A 23,485-nucleotide genomic window follows, 5' to 3' on the forward strand; every position below is an offset into this window, starting at 1 on the left:
TTATCTTAACAGCCTTGAAAATTATATTCTTGGTCATGGTCCAGGCTCTTGTCATCTCGTGCCTTAAGTACTGCAACTCGCTCCTGGCTTGAGTGCCTGCATGTGCCATCCAACCTCTGCAGCTCATCCAGAATGCAGAAGCCTGGCTGGTCTACAACTCATCCCAGCTCTCCCACACTACACCGCACCTCTGCACCCTGCACTGGCTACCGCTGGCTGCTTGAATCTGATTCAAAACACTACCGTGCTGCGATTGGCTCAGGCCCTTCCTACACCCAGAACATTATCATACCACACACCCCCGCCCATCCTATACACTCTGCTACTGCCAATCAATTTGCTACCTCCCTCAGTACGAGGGAGCCCAGCTACCACTCGATAAAATCATGACTGTTTGCTGCCCTGGACTGCTGGTGGAATGAGGGATTTACATCGGGACGGCTGTTCAGACTACATCTTGGCCCATAAAACAACATTGGTCAAATGCACTTATCGTAAGTCACTTTAGATGAAAGCACCCATATGTAATGTAATGCGATATGTGAGAGTGATTAAATGGAAATGTATTGATTATTGGATTTATTGATGTATTGTAGACATATGGATTAGCTGTAAATTACCTCCCAAGGATATACAGAAGGGTGACAATTTGAAGGAAAAACCAACACAAACCTCAGAGACTCTGGGACCTTCTCCATTCTCCCATAGGTGTTCAATTAATTCACTTCATTTTAATTCTTATCAATGCCATGCAAAGGCCCTCATGTTCTATATGAAAGTGTCTGCATTCTTCATGTTTCTCCACTTATTCATTCAGGTTTTTCCTTTCATTTGTCACCCACACAGTCCAACATCCTATATGAAACAGCCTCATTCCCCATTCTAGGCAAGTCCCACAGTACCACCACTTAACTAATTAAAATGATTAATTAAGTTGGTCTTGCATCTATACCACTTCTGTACTTTGAATATTTTGAATATAAGACTTTTTCATTCAATATAAGATATTTCATGGAGTAAAAAAGTAACAGCTTGATATTTTGGAATATACATTTTACCCAAGTTTATGAAGAATACATTGCAGTGTGCGAACTGTATGTTCGGACAGATGCATGCTAGCTGTTTTCCCCATGCTCCAGCTTCATACTGAACTGACAGAAATGTGATTGGTATTGATCTTCTCATCTAATTATTGGCAAGAAAGCAAATAAGAGTATTTTCAAATAAGATTATTCGTGCTTTAATGGGTTCCTCATCACGTACTAGTTCTTACTAGTAAATACAAATCCCTGCCAATATAAACATTGCTGTGTTTTTAATGTTGTGGGTCTGAAATCAAGTCAGTTTCTCCCTGTTATTCTTATACCAACCATTTCAACATGCTGAGGAATGGTGATGGTGAAATACTTCAAAGGTTAGGTTCTGCAATACTGCACCCGAACCAAATGTAACGTGGGTTTAAAGAAACATGAAATAGTATAAAGATGCACGTAAAAAAAAAATCTACTACAAACTACATGCACAAACCTTTACACACACAGACCACCCAAGCAACAAATACATAAATGCACACTATAAATTCTCCCAATACCAGTGTCAAACTTTCTATTTCAGTATAGTGTTCATAAAGTGTAACAGCAGGATTCATGATGTACTGTCCTTATACATAATTAAACAGCCCTCCATCACCAACATAATTCCCCCTAAGAGTTTAAGGGTCAAAGGTCAGTTAATCATTCTTCTGCTAGTGTCATGGATTCTCACTACAAGGTGGGAGCTGTGGGTGGATGGATATGGAATCTACACTTGTGTGTGTGTGTGTGTGTGTGTGTGTGTGTGTGTGTGTGTGTGTGTGTGTGTGTGTGTGTGTGTGTGTGTGTGTGTCACCGATGTTTGTACACTAGCTCGTGAGAAATTTCCACAGTGAAAACTAGAAATGGTTTGCCAAATTATACATTTATTCTGAAACTGCCGGCCCTTTCAGCATTGAATCTCATAAATGATTCAGCAGCTGACTGGTAGGTAGTATTTCTGTATTATCTGTTGCATTAATTCAAGAATAAATGCATTTAGAAACAAAGAGTACAGCATGACAACATATTGTTTCCTCCAGCAGGCTTCTTGTTTAAAGATCCAGATATTTCAAAAAGCATAAAAGACAAATTTGCAAACAGCTTGTTTTACCTACCATGTATTTTGTGGAAGCATGCCAGACAGAATATATAAGTCTTTGTGTGCCAGAATAAAGGAATTAGGTGTTAATTGGCAGCTTATGTTCTCGTTTTGGCTCATTAGAGAGATACTGTTTTAATTGAAATCTCATAAATGCAGTATTTGCCGGTTAATTGAGACATAAACAAGCAAGCTTTGAGACATCCTGTGACTTTGAGGCCTATTCACACTCGAAAGAAGGAAAAAGAGGAAGAGTGAGGGAAAGGGGAATGGGCCCTCCCTTAGGCGTGTGCATGACAACACATTGTTTCCTCCAGTTTCATTCAACACTCAAGAAGCATTTGTTCTCAACACGTTGAGATCTGTCAAGTAACTGTGGAAGTAAGAGAGAAAAAGAGCCAACCAAGACCGACCTCCAATGCACTTTAAAACTTAAGTTTAAAGTTTAAAAGCATGCAGAAATATTGGATGATCAGCTAGTTTTCTTTGTGCATGTACTGTACAAGTGCTGAATTGTTTATTTGGGGCCCTTTTGTTTGTTGTAATCTTGCAAGTAACATGTTTTGAAACTATTTTTTCATGTGTACCTGCAGAGGGACTACAAATAGTACAGGATAGCAGCTATTATAATTGTATGGAACAACAATGTTGAAAGCAACACATCATCTGTCATTTTTTTGGATTTGTGTTATGTGCACTACATGCTTAAATAAGCTTAATAACAACAAAATGCACAAAAAGATCCCAATGTAACATGTATTATGGGTGTCATTATCATGCAAAATGGCAAATTTAATCAGATAAGAAGTGGTTTCTCGAAGCTTGGTAATTGGAAGAATCCCTGCTGTCCCAATCTTAATGATTTATCTGAATGCGCAAATGAAGCACAGCATTTGTAGTACAGAAGGGGTCCAATGTAAAGACGCAGCTCAACTCTCAACAAACTCTGTTGCAACACTCCAACAATCACAAAACAGCTGATTACCAGTTCAAAAGAGTGACAGGATGTTTGATGCATAGTATCACAGAAACCAGACACTTGTTATCAATCCAGGGAATGTATTACACTTTAGTCAGTATGCTATGGTGCAGTACTGTTGGCTGCTGCACTGATGCAACATCTGTATAATTCACCTAATATAAATCAGATACTTTACACAGAGAAAATACGAATCAGCTTTTAAAATGTTCTGGCTTTTAAGATCAGTTAGTTTGACAACAGTTTTTGTGCTGAGGTCTACTGTATCTATCTACCTTACTGTATCTACTGTAGATACAAATATGGGTGGTGCCACCTATGGGTGACAGATTGTATTTTGCTCCTTGGTTATATTGTATATTGTATGTATCTGAATTCACATTAAGAAGGAGATTTTTTATAAATAATTTTTTAGATTGCTGTGTAAGATGAACACCCACACATATTCATTCCTCGCAGCCAAACTAGATGATATAAAGCACATCAACAGTGTATCTTTTTTATGCAACACAAATATATTTTTAGCATTAGAGAGATATTTTTCTTTCTTTTTTTAGTGTATTTTGCTTAAGATGGGGTGTTATCTATGCTTCATGATTATTGGGGCAAAGGAAAAAAATAGAAAGAGATGACAGGAACATAACAAAGTGAGAATGGCAGAAAAAGAGGTTGTCAGAGAGAAAGACAGGCAGACAGACAGACAGACAGACAGACAGGACAAGACAGGACAAGACATAGAAAAATGCAAGGTAGAGACAAGAGAGGGAGGGCAGAGAATGAATGTCTTCATGAAGAGAACCAAAGAAAGGATTATTACTGTATTCACTGTATGCGGCATTTTCTTTACACAATTACTGCACAGCACTGCAGAGGCATTAAGACTGTCTGATTTCCTAAACGTGTGGGGATGTGAAATTAAACAGATAGAGAAGAGGCAGTTAAGACAACTTAATGCAAGTGATGATCAAAAATAAGATAAAACAGCACACAATCCAAAACGTGGACTTTACAAGAGGCTGTCACACTAAAAAATGTGCTTAAAAAGCAAAAGAAAAGACGGTGGTACAAGATTGAAACAAATGGATTTTTGGAGAATATGAAAGAAGTAGAAGTTGCCAAGTGAGGATGAAAGAAGACAGATTTTTGTTTCTGATTCTCCAATATTGTTTCCCTGTTTCACACTTTATCCCACTGAGTCTACAAGAAATCCCAGGCTTAAACTTGTAAAAATCTCAGCTGTCAATGCTGCATGTACGTAACTATTTCCAGAACAAGACACAAGCTCTGACAGAGAGAGAATTTTGATTAAATCTACATTGTCAGCCATGTCCAGCAACGAGCTCTTTCGTAAAGGTTCAGATAAAAGAGCACAAGGTTTCAAAGGGACAGCTAATGACAAACTGTATGATTCTACAGTTACTGGATGACTTTCAGGCTGGCCAGAGTGGATCCCCAGGTGTGCTTTCTCTTTGTTTTTTAGGTGTGCTAGTTCAGGAAACACCTCTCCCCCCTTGTCTAATAGGGGCATTACTCTTCTGCGAAGTGGCACTTGACCAATTGCTTGCCATTTTAAAGGTCAATAGAAAGCTGTTGTAATGAATTTAATTACTAGCTGAACACTCATGTCAGTACAAACTTGATTCATTGTCAGGTGGGGATCATTAATAAAACTGAGTTAGTGTAGTGCTACCGCCCTTGCAGACAAAAATATGTATTTTGGGGATAGCTTCAACTTAAACTAAGTTAAACTAAGTCCATTCACACTAACAAAGCTGAGAGACATGCAAGTAGACAGAAACACACAAATTAATGAACACCTTTACACCAGGTTTGCACTCAATGACATTTGCACGCACACAAATACAATTTTAAACATTGTAAGCCGCAGCTCCCTAATGGATAAGACGTCAAACAATTCCACAGCAATGCTATGAGCTTCTGGGTCTAGCCTCTGTGAAAATGATACCTTCAAATGATCAATATGTGAGCATGTTTCAGGTCTGTCTTATGCACACACACACACACACACACACACACACACACACACACACACACACACACACACACACACACACACACACACACACACACACAAACAAGGGTGATTCAGGTGGGTTAAGAAGATGGTGAAACTGATAATAGGTTTTTGATTAACTGCATCAAATCATAAAAGAAGCACTGGCTAAGGACTTATCAGCAGCTTAGGTTGGTTGGTTGTGTTTATATAAGACATTAGATTGTATTACTGGTTAGCTTTCAGAGGACAGATATGGTAGTAGTGCTTGCATGATGTAGACCAGTGGCTCCCAACCTTTTTCCTTAAGGGACCCCTTTTCTATCTATCTATCCATCCATCCATCCATCCATCTATAACAATAACAGCACAGAACAGCTAATAAACTGTACAATAAACCCAAACAGTGAACACAATAACTGCAGGAAGTTTGTGTAAAACCAGAGATTTGGATGGATTTCAGCAGGGTATTTCCTGTGAATATTGAGTTTTCCTAATATTTTTAGACAATGCTCTGTCTGTATTGTGTATTTTTAGCACGCTTAACAGTCATACAGACTTAAAAGGCCTATTTTCTGACAGATTCAGTGTTTTATTCTCATTGTTCAATTAGCTCTTTGGTTGTTTTCTAATGCAGGACGAGGCTGTTTATCAGAGAGTCAAGGTTAAAAATAACTATTTAATTTAGTTTTCTTCACATAAATTAACTAAATGCTAAAATATAGACCAAGTGTGTATACTTTTTAAGTTTTATTTTATCCTTTAAAATCAAGAAGGCCTTGCAAACCCCCTAGTGGGGGTCCTAACCCCCAGGTTGGGAACCACTGATGTAGACAGTAACATTAATTTGGAGTGGTATCCATGTTTCCTATGTCAATTTAATATTTAACATAAAAGTTTCAGTTCTGATTAAATGTTTTGAGACGGCAGACCCAAGTCATATGCTCACACACCAGCACTTGCAGAGTACATATTTGCTGCAACGTGCCCGTAGCGCTGCATTGTTAAAAGCACATACACATAGAAAAGCATGTGCACAGACACAAGCACACACCTACGCACAAACACGCACACACAATCTGTCGGACATATTTTCCTGCTCAAGGAAGACAGGAAACAACTCTGACAGCCTATAAATTGTGGGCACACACACATTCACACACAAGCATAAGAATACAGTTGGAAACAGCGGGCAGGTTATCAGTTAGAGAGACATATGGAAGTGCTTGTCGTGCAGAAATTTCCAACAATAATGACAGACCTCTTAGTTTAATTTCTCACTGACAGTCTGATGTCTCCCTAGGAGGATTCACAAACATAGTTTTAGGGACCATAATCATCTGTGTAGCTGCATCCATGGCGCTACCCCAGGCAAGGCTACAGGTTCAGCTGCTGCTACTGACACTAAAACTATGAGACTTTAACCTCAATATAAAAAATTAGCTGAAGGCTTTGAAACAAAGATCCACCCTGAATAAAAATTCACATTATTTTTACAACTTATTTTTAATTAGTTTGAGATAAGCAGCAAAGATAACACTGTGGTAAGAATGTTGTTAATTCTGGAGCTGCTTTGTGAAACGTCATTGGACACACAAAGCAAATATGGGATGGGAAGCTTTTCTGTTTCACTGCTGGGGACTGTGCAATATGATGATATGTATTATGGTGAGACAATATAAAAACATCTATCATTTCATATTATGCTCTATAATTTATTAAATTGGGTTATAAATCACACTCTTTCACTCCTGCAATATTTTCTGTCCATTCGGATGACGCTTTGCATTCTTCCGCACAGCACAGATGCAGGCAGGAAATTTGCATGAAGGCAACACAAACAAACATGAAGGAGAGTGAACGTGACACAGAATGAGGTAATTGGAACAGGAGAAGGACTCTGGCCAGCCAAGACAAAACGAGAAGCTTTTACCTACGAACTTCGAACTTGGTTTGAGAACCAATCTGAAACAAACCAGAAAACCGCACTTTGCAAATTAATGCAAATTGTCTTGGTCCCCACACCACTAATCTATTTTGCCAACCACGCAAGAATCATCTCAAACAGTACAGAGTGAAAATGTAATAAAAACTGTTATATAAAATAAAAAAACATAAAATATAAGTAGGTACCTTTTATTTCTTGAGTATATAATTCAAAATCAAATAAAAAAGTAGGCCTCTCCATGTGGTCGCTTAATAAAATGTGCTGTGTTGTGACATTTATCGTCATCTGGATATGAAATTACCTATATCGGGATAAAAGATTTTTGTCATATTGCACACCCCTAGCTGGGAGCCCTAAAATCAAATTACATTTATTTTGGTGTAGTTACAAGCTCACATCACTTATTCCAGGTGTCAAAGCACTTAACCCAAAAAGTCTGACATCATCTATTCAAGTCTTAATGCTCACCAATCCAGAAATTGACTAATTTGTGTAAATTCACTTAAAGGACCAGTGTGTAGGATTTAGTGGCATCTAGTGGTGAAGTTGAAGATTGCAACTAACTGAACACTGCTTGCGTCTCTATTATGTATGTAACTGAGAATGAGAAACATGCAACAAATGCTCTATCTAGCCCCTATCTAAAGCGAGTGTTTCGTTTGTCTGTTCTGGGCTTCTGTAGAAACATGGCGGTTCAACATGGCAGCATACGTGGCTTGTAGATAAAAACAGCTCATTCTAAGGTAACAAATACGCAACGATTCGAAATACAAATACGAATACGAAAACATATTAATGAATATTATATTCCATTTCTGCCAATAGGTCCTACTAAATGTTACACACTGGACCTTTCAACTTTTTTGGGGTACTTACAAAAATGTTTATTTCCGGGAATAAAATCATCTATGATTTAGATTTATTGTATGTTCACTGGTGATATTTAGCATTCACTAAAAGGAATATCTTGCATTCCTTTTACAGCACCATGAGGTGCTGTGAATACATGAGACAAAACTAACAAAACTGCATCCTCGCGAAGTTCCACAGTAAAGCATGTGTTAACAAAAACACTACGTACGTCCTCAGACACCCCCCCCCCACACACACACACACACACACACAGACCCTTTGCACATTCAATCAGGGATTACAATGATATTCATTTAACCAGGCTATACAAATGCAAATGCCTGACATGTGAGCCCAGGCACTCTGGTTGTGTAGTTCAACATCGCAGCGACACTGTTCTGTGAGACACTTTGATAAAGCCAGATCAAAGGAGAGTGAAGAACAGGCATTCAAGACCTCCAACAATAGCCCTCCTTACAGAGTGCCTGTAACTGGCTTATAAAAGCACATGAATGAATAATGATTAGATTTGAGGGTACAAATGTCTGTAAACAAGCCATATAAAGGCACTCTGAATTTACCGAGGCTATAAAGGACAGATGCGCCCACACATGCTCAGACACACAGCTGAATATACACTCATTCACACACATTATATCACACACCTCTGCTCAGGTGTCAAGTGAAAAGGCGTGGTTTGCCAACTAAACCTGGCCAACTCTAACAAAATACACAGTCCAACGTGAGGCTTTACATTGAGGTGTATTGTAGTTAGAAACTGTCTACTGGGATTTGATGCTGCACATCTCTTTCCTAAATCTCCCCTGTCCTCTCCGTCATCTCCAATTCACCCATCCCTATGAAATCTTCTTTTCCCTTAAATTCTGCCTCTTTCATTCACCATCCACATTTCCTTTCCCCTGCTCTCATTCCTTTCACTTAGTCTTTTCACCTGTGCCCTCTTGCTATTTCCAACACTGGACCCCTATAATCCACTCTCACTCTCTCATATTTTTTTCCATCTCCTGTGGTCAGTGTCCTGTCCTCTCCCCTCCTTCATTTTTGTGCTCTCAATCATTTATAAATCTTTGCTCTTTCTCTTTCAACACTCTTTCTTTGTCACTGCTCCTTCCATTTCTCTATCTCGCTCTCTATGTGCATCTCGCTACTATCATGCTCCTTCTTTTCCTGTCTCCATTTTTATCCCCTTTGCGCAGCCCCATGCTTCCAAAGCTTTATGCTCCCACTGTGAGTGTTATGTTGGCAGTTTTGACACACTTATCTTCATTTTCGACTACATCTTTCCCTCTAGCCCATCTTTATGCCTACCTTACTTCCACTGGGTTATGCACTAAGTACATTCAGAGATGTGGCAAAGCATTTCTTTTCCAGCATTCATTTTGTATCCTCACACCTCTTTCTACTTCTCCTCCTTTGGAAAGTAGCATGATAGCAGAAGCTGATATTTTACTACACATCTCTTTGGGCGTCTAGTTTTTAGTTCATCCCCATTCTCCCTTCCCCTGTGTTCTTTTACCTTTAGCAGGCGTACTGATGGCAGAAAGGCTGCATGGCACAGTTTTCTGATGGTCCAGTTGAGTGGCCGTGGTGCATCCAGCTGGTTCATGGTGCCCACTCTTCACGGTGGAGCCACTGGTGCCCGGCAGCTTTTCCCGGCACCAAGGTCAATGCTGCCCCACTAGGGGGGCAAAAATGGGAAAGGGTCTCCAACTCCAACTGCCGAAAAGCACACAAGTCCCAGGGCATGACCCTCGACGGACAACCATCAACCACTACCGCCACCACCTTGAAGCCTTTACTTCCCCAAGCAGATGAAGCTCTCACCTGGGCAGCTCTCTGCCCACTCTCCCCTTCCTCCCTGTTCTCTCCTCCTCTCCGGCCCACACAGATCCAAAGAGTCCAAGGCAAGCCAAACCTAGAGCACCAGGAGCATCTGAATCCTCTTCCACCAGTAGCTGGAGTGTACTCAGCCCTGGCGCGAAAAAACCCAGAGTGTACAGTATTTTCCCAAACAATGGAGCAGAGCGCAGCAATGCACAACAGAGATAAGCCTGTAGTGTGAGAGGGATGCAGGTAGAGAAAGAGAAAGAAGAGAGCAAGAGAAGGAAGAGAGATGGAGATGAGAGGAGAGACGAGCAGTGCAGTGCAGTGCAGTATAGCGCATAGGGGAGAGGAGAGGAAAGGAGAGTAGCGCAGAGCGCATAAACGGAGCAGCCTGACAGGCAGCGGCTTAGATTTGAGGCTGCATGTCTCCAAGATGAGAGAAAGAGAGAGGGAGGGAGAATGGAAGAGAGAGAGACAGTGAGATGGGAGAGAGAGAGAGAGAGAGAGAGAGAGAGAGAGAGAATGGGGAAACATAAAATAACATCCAATACAATTGATGAACAAGCTGAAATTGAAACTATGGGGATAGGATGAAAGAGAAAACAATTGCATCTGTGCTTGGAAAAAAAAGAGGAGCAATGGAGAAAGAGTGAGAGAGAGAGAGAGAGAGAGAGAGAGAGAGAGAGAGAGAGGGCAAGATGGAGAGAATGGGAAGAGAGGTGTGATGAGGCACTGTATGGTGGTCAAAAGGGAAATGAGAGAATTGGAGTCAACACTCCGTCTTATAGAGTGAATTCTGATTGTGCTGGAAGATGGAAGCACATGAAACAACTTGGTACCGTGGCAGCGCAGAGGAGTACGACCTACTTACTGATTTGCACGTGTTAGACATTATATGAATGCATAAAATGCCTTAAAGTGGTTAAACAAGAACACAAAAACATTTTGTGATTATCATTTCTGAATGCCTCTCAGCATCTCCACCTATGTGTGCTGGCATACATGTTGAGCTGCAATTATAAAAACAGTAGAAAATAAATAGAATAAACAATTCACTTTCTCCTTTACCTATTTTTCCTTTTAAGACCCAAACTGCAATTCTTGAAATGAGTACATTACAGGTGTATTCATGTATGTGTGAATGTGTGACTTTTAACTGTTGGAGCATTAGTCCGAATAGAGACTTCCTAATTTGATGTGTCTTCAAAGTCAGGTGTTTATCAACAATATAAAAACGTGTGTGTATATATGTATTTAAACCTTACAGTAAGATAACAGTATTTTACATTAATTACATTTAATCAGGCTCTTTACACCAAATTCCCTTTTTAATAACTGTAAGAACCAAATATTTTTTGTTTTATGCTGTACTTCATTCCAGCACCTTGGGAACAAATGCCTCGGTTTGACTAAAGGTTAAATCATCATTCTAACTGTCTTAGGGCAGAGGGAGAATTGAATTGTGTAGTGTTTACATGCTACAACCATCCACAGAGATATAGGAACCCAGAGTAAATTAACAATGGCAAACGTTATCAGTGTAGTACAGCTCTCAAAGACTTGAATGCTAGATTATGAAGCTCAGGGACAATAAAAGGTAAAATGAGCCAGCTATTTTTGCTTCATCTTTCTTGGTGTTCTGAATTTGGTGTGCCTTTATTTTTATTTCTAGTCACTCAGACTGTTTGTCTCCAGTGAGTTGTTGATTTAAAATACTCAAAACACCCAAATGCTTGTCATAACAAAAGATATGAAAAACTAAAATTAACAACTCTTTGTGATAGACTTGGCATGTTTGGACAAGTTGAAGAGTGATTGAGTGCGATGTGATTTTCCTGTGTAGAGAGATAAACACTGAAGGATCAGAGGTGTTAATGGCAGCACATGATGCCTCCTGTTAGATGTACCGCACACTGTCATTATATAAAAAAAAGGGTTCAAATTGATGTCACCATCATTGTTGCTGCATGAAGCATCAAAATATCTGAATATATCTGCCAACACATGCTCTAGCTTAGCTGAGGCATTAAATCTGTGCAAATAAAGGGTCAGCTTATGGACATGCATAAAAATGAATGTTTGTCTTAGATTTTAGCTTTCATAAAGCTCAAACGTAGTTAAAGCACCTCATTAAATGAAGCAAGACGGGCTGTCAAAGTTATCCTGGAAGCAAAATAAAGAACAAGAGTAATATGTAATAAAATAAAGAGTGTTTTCCTTCCCTTAAAGTGAAAACAATGCAACACAAAATGAAAAACACGAATGATATATTGCTATTTTGCTCTCAAACTACATCTTGCTTGCATGGTATTCTAGTATGAGTAAATGTCCTAATTAATCTCTTAAGTCATCACCTCACAGTAAGTAGGTGCTTTGCCGGGGACCGACATTAATAATATCCACCTCACTGACCACCGGCTCCCCTAGGGGACCTCCGAGACCTCTGGGAAATGTGTCTGTCAACCATATAGCTAGTCACTGTGGAGGTGTGGTGTGTGTGTGAGGGAGGAAGGGGTCTCAGGAAGAGTGTAGCATGAGAGTGTGCCTTTTCCCCCCTAACCTTCTCACTTCTCCATCTCACCCCGTGAAATGGTTCAGCGAACGCATCTAACTCACACTGCACTGTTTGCATCCTGACTCTAGATGGCACTCTTCTAATGCAGAATGACAAGCTCAGTCTAGGCCCCACCATTCAAACCTGAGTCCTATATCATGCTTTAAGAACACTTCTGAATCACTATCAAACTAGCGGTTACTTTACTACAATAGAACCAGAGTGACTGCCTTTTCATTACTAAATGAATCAGATGAAGTCTCGTCTGCATTATCTTCCTGCCTAAAAAAAAGCGACATACACGCTTCAACCACCAGGGGGCACCAGTTCAACACACCTGCTGAAGACAGAGTGTCCTGTGTGTTTTATCCTCTCACTCTTCTTGGCTACACTAATTATCACAGCGTTAAAAGGTATTAAAGCACTGGCAGAGAACAAGACCAGACAAGATGAGATTTAATTCTCTCACAGTGATTCATTTCTCCCCATGGGAACTTAACTTGGCAGATGAGGGAGGCAATTTACTGTGAATTACTAAAGTGCTTCAGAGAGCTTATATCAGATGGTGAATGCAAAACAATAAATATCCCAAAATGTTTTGTCACTCACGAGTATTACATGATAATTTATCTCAGAGCAAGTTGAGATTTAGGTGAATGGCATATTTATACACGAATCACTCCAGAATATTCCATCAACTTCAACAGATACTGCCCTGTAGGCATGGTATCATTAATATGCCAACGAAAGTCACTTTGCTCTGGTGCCAGTAGATGTGGATTTATGTGACATTAAGAATATGTAAATGTATGTGTGCATCAGTGAATGTCTGAATAATTTACTCACAACCTACAAGTAGTCGTGAGGAAACTACATTACATCATCAGCTGTATGTACGAGTGAGTGTGTGTGAGCGCATTGATGTGAAATAACACTGAGTGGGTGTTTTCTGTTGCCCATTTCTTCTTAGAGACATCTCTGGACCCCGTGACATCTGCACTGTGACAGAAGTGAGAACGAAGCCCATTTCCACCTGTCATTCACGCAAAGCCAGAGCTCCTGAGAAGCTGCTCACTCATTGAAAATGTGAATCCTCTCTGCTGGTATCTGTGTGAAAAATGCTTGTGAAAGAGTAGGGATCAGTGCGGGCATGTCTGAGTGAAAGAGATAGGTATATTAGTGGAATATTATTGTTGTATTTCATACACAACATTTTAATTGGTGTCCTGACAATATTTTCCAAAAATATACTGAATTGAACCGAACTTCCTGAACTGAATTGTGCAAGGGAAAGCAAGAAAGGAAAAAGGAATTGTTAAGTAGGATTAATAATGTTTTTTTTTTTATTATGGCTGAAGGGGAAAGCTAAATAAAAAAAAAAAATAAATTAAAAAAAAAAAAAAGAAAGGAAAAAGGTATGTGTTAAGTAAGTGCCTGCAGTCCAATATGAGACTACAAACATACTTAATATCAAGCTTTTTTACTGTACCAATAAATTTAAGAATAAAAGTCCCATATTTATACTTCCAAATTCCAAATTTTTTTATTTTAAAAAAAAAAAAAAAATAAAAAATAAAAAGAAAAAACAAAAAAAAAAAAAAAAAAAAAAAAAAAAAAAAAAAAAAAAAAAAAAAAAAAAAAAAAAAAAAAAAAATATAAAAAAAAAAAAAAAAAAAAATTTTTTTTTTACAAATGGACACAGCAGAGCAGCAAAATAAGAAGATGCTTTTTGTGGAAATAAACAAATTAGAATTGTTTTAGTGTTTATATTATCAGATGTTATAAACTTTTTTGTGAAATTTTGTCATGATTACCAGCATATATTGAAGTAAAATAAAATTTATTATTTTTACAGATGGCTGACAAAAATATAGAATATGGAATCTGGCAGTATAAATATGGGGTTTTTTTAAACCAACACAGACGTCTCGGTAACCCTCTTTACAGTCCTCCCATATGTGTTCAATCTGGTTCACATCATTGACATTCTCATCAAAACCTAAAGATCCTCGTGATCCTAAGTTTTTTTAATTTATTATATTATTAATTAAAAGCACCTGCATTTTGGTCATTGTTTCTCCACATATTCCATACATGCTGAGAATACTTTACACTCTAAATTTAAGTGCGGCGATTTAAACACGAAAATCGGACACACGGCGGGATAAACCCCACTCTACCACCCCCCTTTTTTTCTACAAAACACCCCCCTCAAAAAAAAAAAAAAACTTTAAAAAAAAAAAAAAGATTTTTTTTTTTTTTCTTTTTTTTTTGTTTTGTATCATTTTTTAAATTTCGCTCCCCCCTTTTTACCCAAAAAAAAAAAAAACCCTTTTTTTTTTTTTTTAATTTTTTTTTTTTAAAAAAAAAAAAAAAAAAAAACCCCTTTTTTTTTTTTTTTATCCTCCTTTTAAAAAAAAAAAAAAAAAAAAAAAAAAAAAAACCCCCCAAAAAAACCCCTTTTTTTTTTTTTTTTCCCCCTTTTTTTCCAAATCAACAACCCACATTAGTCTCCTAACTTTGAAAAATAAACACACATCGTGTCCTGCACCTTAGCCTGTTGAACAGAGACGTTAAATCATGCTATGACAAACCATAAAACAGTGACAATGAAAACAATAAATGTGTGAAGATCACGGCAGTGCAGGTAAAAATGTCACTATCTATCAACACAACTTTGCCTGTAAAGTGTTTCCTGAATAATGTATGTGCCTCATTATTGTTTGTAAGTGAGTCTTGTTTGAACGGTAGTTTCACAGAAAGGCAACCATTTGATTCCTCTTAGAAAGCTGTGATTCAGTTAATGAAGAGTATCCTGCTGATTCAATTACCATGTGTTCTGACTGAGAACAGTTAATATACTAACTGTTAATATAAAGTAAGAGTAGTCATCATTTTGCATAATGAGGACCAGAGTCAAGGCCCAGTGGTAGGAGAATATGTCATTTGGTGTGAACAGACTTTCCCACAACTGAATAAGACTCAAGAGATGTTCATTGACTTGCAAAGGAGACCCACTTGTCTTACTCTGACTATTATTAAAGCAGTACAAATAATTGGGAACCATAATGACAAACTTACATTTGATGCCAACTCTGTGTTTATTCATAAAAAGGCAAACCAGAGTCGGAGCCAGAAAGGTCTGGTCTTTATGGAGCACATTTGTCTATATTTGCTTCCATCAAGGCAGAGGCTTCACCTTCCTAATGGTGCAACAAACAGATACAAGAGATCTTTTATTCCTTCAGCTGTTGCCTTTTTAAACAAAATTAGATTTGGCCTATGACTAGCTGTGAATTATATGCTGCACTATTTTATTTTATTTTATTTCTCTTATTTATTCATTATTTTCCCATTGATATCTCAGGCGGTTTTGGTGACAAGTGACAATGACAACCGTGATGTTGGCGTTAACGTATTTACTATTGACAGCTGTCTGCAAGCCAAATTGCCCCTCTGGGACATTAAAGCTTTATTCTACTCTGCTCTACTCCACTAACTCTAATGGCCTTCACTCCAGGAATAGCATCCATGGCAAACTACTTATTTTAGTAGCAGCACTCTTTCTTTCTCTATGGGGTTCAATTCTCTCCTGGTCAATCATGGTGAAAAAGGTACATGTAGTACCATAAAGTGTTGTAGATGACTACATCCACCAAACAGTCACACACAGTTACACACAGACAATGACATTGTCAGTTTTCTCAGCAAAACAAGTGACTGAAGGTATGTGATAACAAAGTTGTCTATTGTAGATTGATGGTGCCAAAAGTCTCTATCTAATTTGGCTTCCTCTCCCTCTTCTCTGTGTGATGCTCATCCCCTGGAGGATTCTCGGTAAGTGACAGTTCAATATCTCCCTCCCACAACACACGTATGCACACATACACACACTACTACCCCCTGCGTCTCTTGCCTTGAGGAAGCAGGAAGACCTCTGCTGAGTCGGGTACACTCTTCCATCTGGAGAGAGGCAATGATTATTAGCCTGCGGGATGGAACCACACGCACATACATACAAGAGCACACACACACACACACACTCATACAGTGCACGCTGCCGGTCTCAAAATGTGTTGTTTTTGCTACTCACCATCACTCACTATAAGCCACTCAACTCTACGCCGATGCCCCACTGTAGTTTCATGCTTCCTAGAATGTATGTAACAAGTCTTTACCCAAATAAACTAAATAAACTTGTCCCTGAGTCACAGAGTATCCGTCACTTAAAATATCCATTATCACAGCTTAACTCAACATTATTTCAGATCAGTAAAGTTTCAGTTTACTTTTTAGATCCACCAGCTTTTGGACACCACATAATTTACCATCCAAATCAAATTTATCTGAGCATACAGCCTCATCTGAGGGGATTCAAGGGCCCAATATCTAAAAGAAAATAATGAAAAATGTCTTTTATACCTTCACATTGGCACATTGTAAATACTAATTCCATGTATTCTAAAAAGTATGAGTTAAATTTGTCACAGATATTGTGCTCTATAATATAAACACCTACATGTTATTTCTGCCTTTCTTTGTATTAATTTCCATCTATCAATCATGCTGGAGAGCTGCATGAGGCCAAGAGTTAAATGTTAGGTGGGAGACACACAGGTGACACTAATAGGGCAGGGGTGGACGGTAGGTGCCATATGTAAGAGGACAGCAGGAGAGGTCCATGGCAATATTTATAGGGCAGAAAATAGTAACAATGAGGGCAGATATAGTATATAAATCGGTTGGTGAACACTGGATGAGGGTGAATGAGACAAGACTAACAACAAGGTAGAAACAATTGAAAGATAACAATGTAAGTTTGGAGTCGTGGAAGGAAAGAGAACTCCAATAATCTTCCCTCCAGATAAATTCAACCTTTTAGTTTAGCACATATTATTTCATGCTGTGAGGTAGTCTGACAAAGGAACAGCAAGAGTCAATCCTCTTTTCTCTGCAGTAGAAATTATTTATGTGGCATTTGGCATTCCCTGTAATAGAAAGTAGTAAAACCACAAATATCTCACGACTACATAATTGCAGTAGAACAAGGACAAGCACCATTAGTTTTATGGTTGTTTACACTCACCAAAACCACATTAAATGCATCCCTTAATTTACATCTCTCTGATTTAAAGATATCTGGTCCTATAGACAAGACTGAACAAAGTGACTCTATAACTATAGCTGTGTGTCATATCTACCTGTCTTGTCATAAAAACCCATACATTAGCCAAATGAAGCTTCCATCAAAATGCTCTATATGGACATTAGTATGTAAACTATAAGAAAAAGGTGACACCATTCACCTAGAAGTCATTATCTGTATTTAAAAGCAAATCATACGCCGAAAGGGTGCAAACTAACCTCTTTTAACAACCATTTCAAAGGTCAAAAGAATGCTCACAAGAGAAACAGCAATTACAGTTAAGCTCACAGTAACAGTATGTACAGTCCGTGAGTGGGTCATAATTGTCCAGAAGAATTTACTTGTGTATGTGTGTGTGTGTGTGTGTGTGTGTGTGTGTGTGTGTGTGTGGCGCTGAAAAGCATCTTCAAACTTCCCCAGAACTGAAGAAGGCATAAACAGCACACAGTAGGGTGCAATTATGGGGGCTCTGTCCCAGTAATTGGAAATGAATAATGTACAAGGACTACTGGCTGTCCTTTGAGAAGGAATTATTTTTGATAGTATGCCACCTAGCCTGTGAACTATACACATAGATTAAAATAAAACAGCAGTTAGCCTGCATAAAATAGTTTTAGGGGAAAATCTTTTCCATTATTTATATTATTTATGATGGTAAAACCATGTATTATGAATGTGGCATACCAACTAGTCCCTCTACAAGTCAGTGATTCGAACTTTTTGATGGTAACCAATTATTCTTAATAAGAAAGCATTGGCAAAGACCACTTAATGAGGGAAAGTCCTCTGACTGTGCTGCAACAGCAAACTATTCTGCTGTTACTGTGTAATCCGTCTTCAAGTGTAGTGTAATACTTCTAAATCTAAAGTACTGACATTACAATGTATTCAAAAAGTACATGAGAATGCTCCTAATTTACAGCATCAGTACTTGGTGCCAGTATTATTTTTTGGATATCTGGTACTTGCAATAGGGCTGTCATTTCACAAATTTGTTTGAACGTGGTTATTTCAAAGTGTTATCACCTGTTCAAATTTACAGTCTATTAAGTGCAGCAGGCAGTTTGAAGTAGTTTGCCTTGTGATCCAGCAGAGGGCGCTCTGCTATCAGCTTGACCTATGGCATGCCCTATTGACCTGTCAGTAAACTAAGCTAGTAATGTGCACTAGTGAGACCTCTGTCCACTTTGTACAAAGCAGCTGTCTAACTCAACAACGACAACAAATCTGCGGAGTGACTTGCGAACGTTTTGCTCGCAACCGAAGTGAGGCAGCGGTAAGAGCAAGTTTCTTATCCTTTAGTATAATCTTTACATTAAATAGCTAACGTTGGCCATTACTTTAAGTTCTATGGTTGTACTATGTGTCTTGAGATTATTTGGTTGAATTCATTCGAATCAATTGCATGTGAAATTTGACAGAACTTGAGTTTTAGAGAAATTGACAACCAGAACTTGTAACATGCTATTTCTTTCCAAAGTGACCTAACATTGGGCCTCTGATAAATTTCATATGTAAAATACCTTATTATACCTTAAAGTACCTCTGTGCTGCATTCACCCTCTCTTCATTAATGGTTAACCCAAAGAATGAACAAACAAGAATGTCAAACAATGTTTGTACAAGCATCACTATCAAGGTTTGACCAAAATCGTAACAATTAGATTCAGTATGGACCTTTTTACAATATTATATCTCACTTTCCACGACACTCCAATATAGAAAATGGTTCAACAAACTGCTAGTTCTTTTGTTTGTGCCTTTGTGGTTTGAGGTTTTTTGGCAGCTCACTTCAGCTGTAAAAATGTGCACACAAAACATACAGTGAATAGCTCTTAATAACTGTAAATAAACCTTCAAGACCCCAGGGTCAACCGATGATGAAAGCGAACTAAAATGTCTGATGTTAAGCTTCAAGTTTCTCCAAGAAGTACATTACAGGAACAGGTTTTTTAGCGTTTCCATCTTCTGTGCGATGAAGCAGAGAAGTGTGACTAAGAACCATGCCAAGAGAACATCCCTTCAGTCCCGCTGAGACACACCAGTCTGATACTGACTGAGAGGGCAGAATCAGAGAGAAGACAATGAAAGGGTCAGTGAAGAGTGAAGAAGATGGGGGAACTCACTGAGGACAAAATTATAGAGAAAAAGGGAAGGAGGTTTGAGGGCATGACAGAGAAATATGAAATTATGGGACACAAGCATTTAAGATAAACATTGTGGTATGCTCATTTCATGCATATCATTGTTGGACGCCAGCACTGAATTGCTCTTTTGCATAATGAGGCCGCATTAAAGCAGCTGAAGCAATTCAAAGCCTCACATTAAGTTGTCCATCTGAATCTCTCAGCGGAAATGAGGCTGTTGTATTTGTGTTTAACAACATTAACTGTCTACAAGGGCAATTTAAATCATATCTAAACTGATGGATATGTGTAACACAAGGAAATCTGATGCACAGTAGCAATCATTAAGCCTTTTAGGAGCACAAAAAGGAGATCAACAGCACTATGGGTCGGTACATAGTGTGGTCGCATCACATCACAAACTTAAGTTAAAAGAACGATTTTGTAACTTTAGTTGGAAATGGTGCATGCACCTTCAAATCCACATAAAAATATGATGTTTACTCTCATACTGCCATTGCTGGGTTGGTTTTGAATACAGTGTTTAAATCCACAACTGCTTGGAGAATGTAATAAGTCTTTGCCTTGCAGTTAACTATATTATACACACCTGTGTTGTCATACAGCAGCAATAAAATCTCAAGGGGGAGAATTAAAGAGCTGTCAGTTTATATAATGGTGTAAGCGTCCAGATTGCTTTTCTCACTGTGTTTGCAGTAGTGACATTATGTTGTGCTTAGTTTACTGTTATGCTTAAACATAAAAATTGACAGTCATCTGTCCTTGGAAGCAGCTGGGTGATCATATTTGGGGTGCTATATGCCCCTGTGCGTGATATTTATCCAATTAAAAACATTCGTAGTATAAAGTAAGTACCAATCAGCACTCAAAAGCCAGCTGTTTCCAGTTTAGCACTGACCTTTTGAAGTTAGCGCAGATCTTGGCTCTTAAAACTGCAGCTGTCTTGATCTTATGAGACTATTGTTTCCTATAACAAAATAATAAGATATAAAACACAGCTGATGGCTGTTCAAAAAAATGTGTTTTAGGAACTTATTTATAAGAAGACAGTTATTTGGCCAGCCAGAGATCTACAGACAGTTTTGAGAGATGGGGGGAGGTTAGTAACTATGGCCATGAAGTACTAAAAAACTAATATATAAAATACTGAATTCAATACTAAAACAAACAGGGAAAGGTTATGTAGATGTAGTAGGGATGCCAGAAGTAGAATAATATGATACACATACTTGGTAGTCAAGCAGACTTTTGTGGGGTATACCTGTTAAAAGATGCAGGATGGACCAAATGGTTGGCATGACACAAATAAAAACGAATTAACTAACTATAAGACTATTACAGCCACAAAGAAATTATATGTTTTATGATGATGAGGATTTCCAATTTAAGTTAAAATGAAAAAAAATGAGTAGGTTTTTCTTTTAGGTTTTTCTCAACTGGTAGCAAAAAACCAAGATGCCACATGACTCTGAAGTCAGTTCTGGTCAGTCAGTACTGGACATTCAGTCCTCACTACAGTCACATCCACAGTACTAGACATTTAACTTAAGATGACAAGTGACTGAGGTTGTTTGGCTTGGCAGGAAGGGCTGACCTCTTTACTATGGAAAATAATGCAATGTCTACATATGATGTGCCTCAGGGAAAAATAAGATTGGCCCAAAAATTTAAACCTGCTGCCCTCCAGAGGTTATATGGGCTCTGGTGAAGTCATTGTTGCCAGTGGAGATGAAATTCCCCTGGCGAGAAAGAAAACATTCAACCATTAAAAAGCTGCAGACCCACTGCTGGATTTATCAGAATACCACCGTCAACTGTCAACAAAAGCTGCTCTTAGAGTTACGATTCACAGGACACAAAGCTTCCACAAACTAGAGGTGCTGCAGAAGACTAAAGCCAGCATATCTACATTTGCACATAATGCTGAAGACAACATTTGGTTATTAGTTCAGTTAATTTATTCTTGTTTTATTTGTTTGGTCAAATCTGTTTTAAATTTGCTTGGCAGTATTTAAAAAAACATCTTCCCTTATGACCATGCATGCACAGATATATCGGCAATTACCAATTGTTGGACTAACATGGCCGGTTGGAAAATTCTAAAATATTGCCCAACACTAGTGCCACCCTCCCTTTAGAATGGCACTCTCTCTTTCTCTCTCGAGACAGGAGATCAGTGCAGTGCCCATCTGGTAATACCTGAAGCCCCCAAGTCCCTGTCAGTCCACTGCTCAATGTAGAAATAGAGCAAACACACACACACACAGACACACAGACACACACACACACACACACACACACACAGAAATCTATAAATGCCAGATTAGCTTTAGTGCTTGCCGATCTAATCTTCTGAGTCAACAGAGCAATGCAGACATGGCTCAGTGTCACAAGGCATCAGTCACTCATTTCACTTCAGTGCTGCAGAGTAGACTGTCGTCTATAAACCTAAAGTCTCATTCTTCAGCAAACTGTGTGGATTTACTAGACTCATTAATTAATTCAGTCCAGGATCAACTTGAGAAACTTTTAGTGAAACAAAGTGAAACAGATCTGCGTGAGACTCTGTTAAGGAATATTGTAATTCTATTAATCAAAGAAAAGGCCCACTTTACTAAACTAATCCTACACATGTCAATATTAGCTAATGTAGGACAAGCACAAACCATAAGACTTCTGCGATTCTGATGAGATAATTTCCCTCTGGCAAAGGAGGCAGACATTGGCTCAGTCAAGTTGTATCTGAAAGCTCCTGTGCAGTGGAGTGTTTGAGCTTATGTTTAAGAGAGTGTTTCCAGGTTGTCCTAAAAACAAGGCTTCAGTGCTCAGCTGTGTGTGGATGGAGCCAGTCAGGTGAAATAGTGGATAGTACAACTAATGGGTCAACCTCCTCCATTTTGTCCCTCCGTCTTTAAAATGAGCCCCCGTTGAGTAGGCGGCACACAAATACACAAATGTACATTTACAAAAACACACACACACACACACACACACATACACACGAATACCTGCCTGCAATACTGTGTATGAAAACAAAATGCCAAACTCCCCTAACATAAATTCTGAATTAGCCATTGAGAACCTTCATGTTGCCTTAGCAACGTAGATATAGTGTAATTACCAACTTGCAGGTCGGTGTAATAAAGCTAGACCCACAGCCCAGTGGCCCCGGGGCCCCTGGTAATGGCTTTTATGGCAATCATTATTGCCACACCGCTACACCAGGAAACACATAGGAGGATATGCTGAGCCTCAAAGCCCGGAGCTCATGTCTTCAGACAGAAGAGCTTCAAAGCCAGAGTTCAAAGAGAGGGTGCAGCACAGGTTTCAGATCAACAGATGAACAGATCTCTATTCAAATATGTCTACATTTACATACATACAGATATCTACATTTACATAAAAAGACAAGGCTCCCTATTATAGGATTTCCTAATTCTAGGTTTGGCAACAGGTTTGAGGTTGCCTGATGGCTTTCTACTTACATACTAAAAATACCAGGGCTTCCCACAGCTTACTACATTGGAGGCAGGCAACCTCATCTGCTAATGTCAGAATAAATTATTACATTTTTATAACCCCAATATCAAACTCTGGGGAAAACTAGCAGATACGACTTGTATCAGTAGCTCCACATTGTTTTTTTTACATCAATTTGTTTGCAACAAATAGCTACTGTTCTGCTTACAATCTCCACTAAACTAAATTTCCTGGGAGAAAACCTTAAATAGCCATATTCAATACTATGATGTATAATAGGCAAAAAAAGAATAGCCTAAAGCTCAGGTTAAAAAAGGTAAGTGTGGCTGTCTGTAGAGATCTCATAGT

The 23,485-nt window shown here is 38.6% G+C and overlaps 1 protein-coding gene across 18 annotated transcripts in view; it reads right to left on the reverse strand.

The window, feature by feature from the left end:
• Window positions 1-23,485, reverse strand: part of trpm3 (transient receptor potential cation channel, subfamily M, member 3) — a 138,885-nt gene that overhangs the window by 103,639 nt on the left and 11,761 nt on the right. For 2 of the 18 annotated variants that reach the window (XM_051422640.1, XM_051422635.1), the window contains exon 1: window positions 9,503-10,461. The exons of 11 other annotated variants lie outside the window; for them this stretch is intronic. In XM_051422640.1, coding sequence (XP_051278600.1) covers window positions 9,503-9,592 — 90 coding nt within the window. In that variant the 5' untranslated portion in view covers window positions 9,593-10,461. Of the gene's footprint in view, window positions 1-9,502; window positions 10,464-23,485 lie in introns of those variants that run through there. 5 more of the 18 variants (XM_051422648.1, XM_051422647.1, XM_051422637.1 and 2 more) reach the window with 4 other exon arrangements.

The sequence above is a fragment of the Dicentrarchus labrax genome, unplaced genomic scaffold (assembly GCF_905237075.1).
Source record: "Dicentrarchus labrax unplaced genomic scaffold, dlabrax2021, whole genome shotgun sequence".
NCBI lineage: Eukaryota > Metazoa > Chordata > Actinopteri > Moronidae > Dicentrarchus > Dicentrarchus labrax.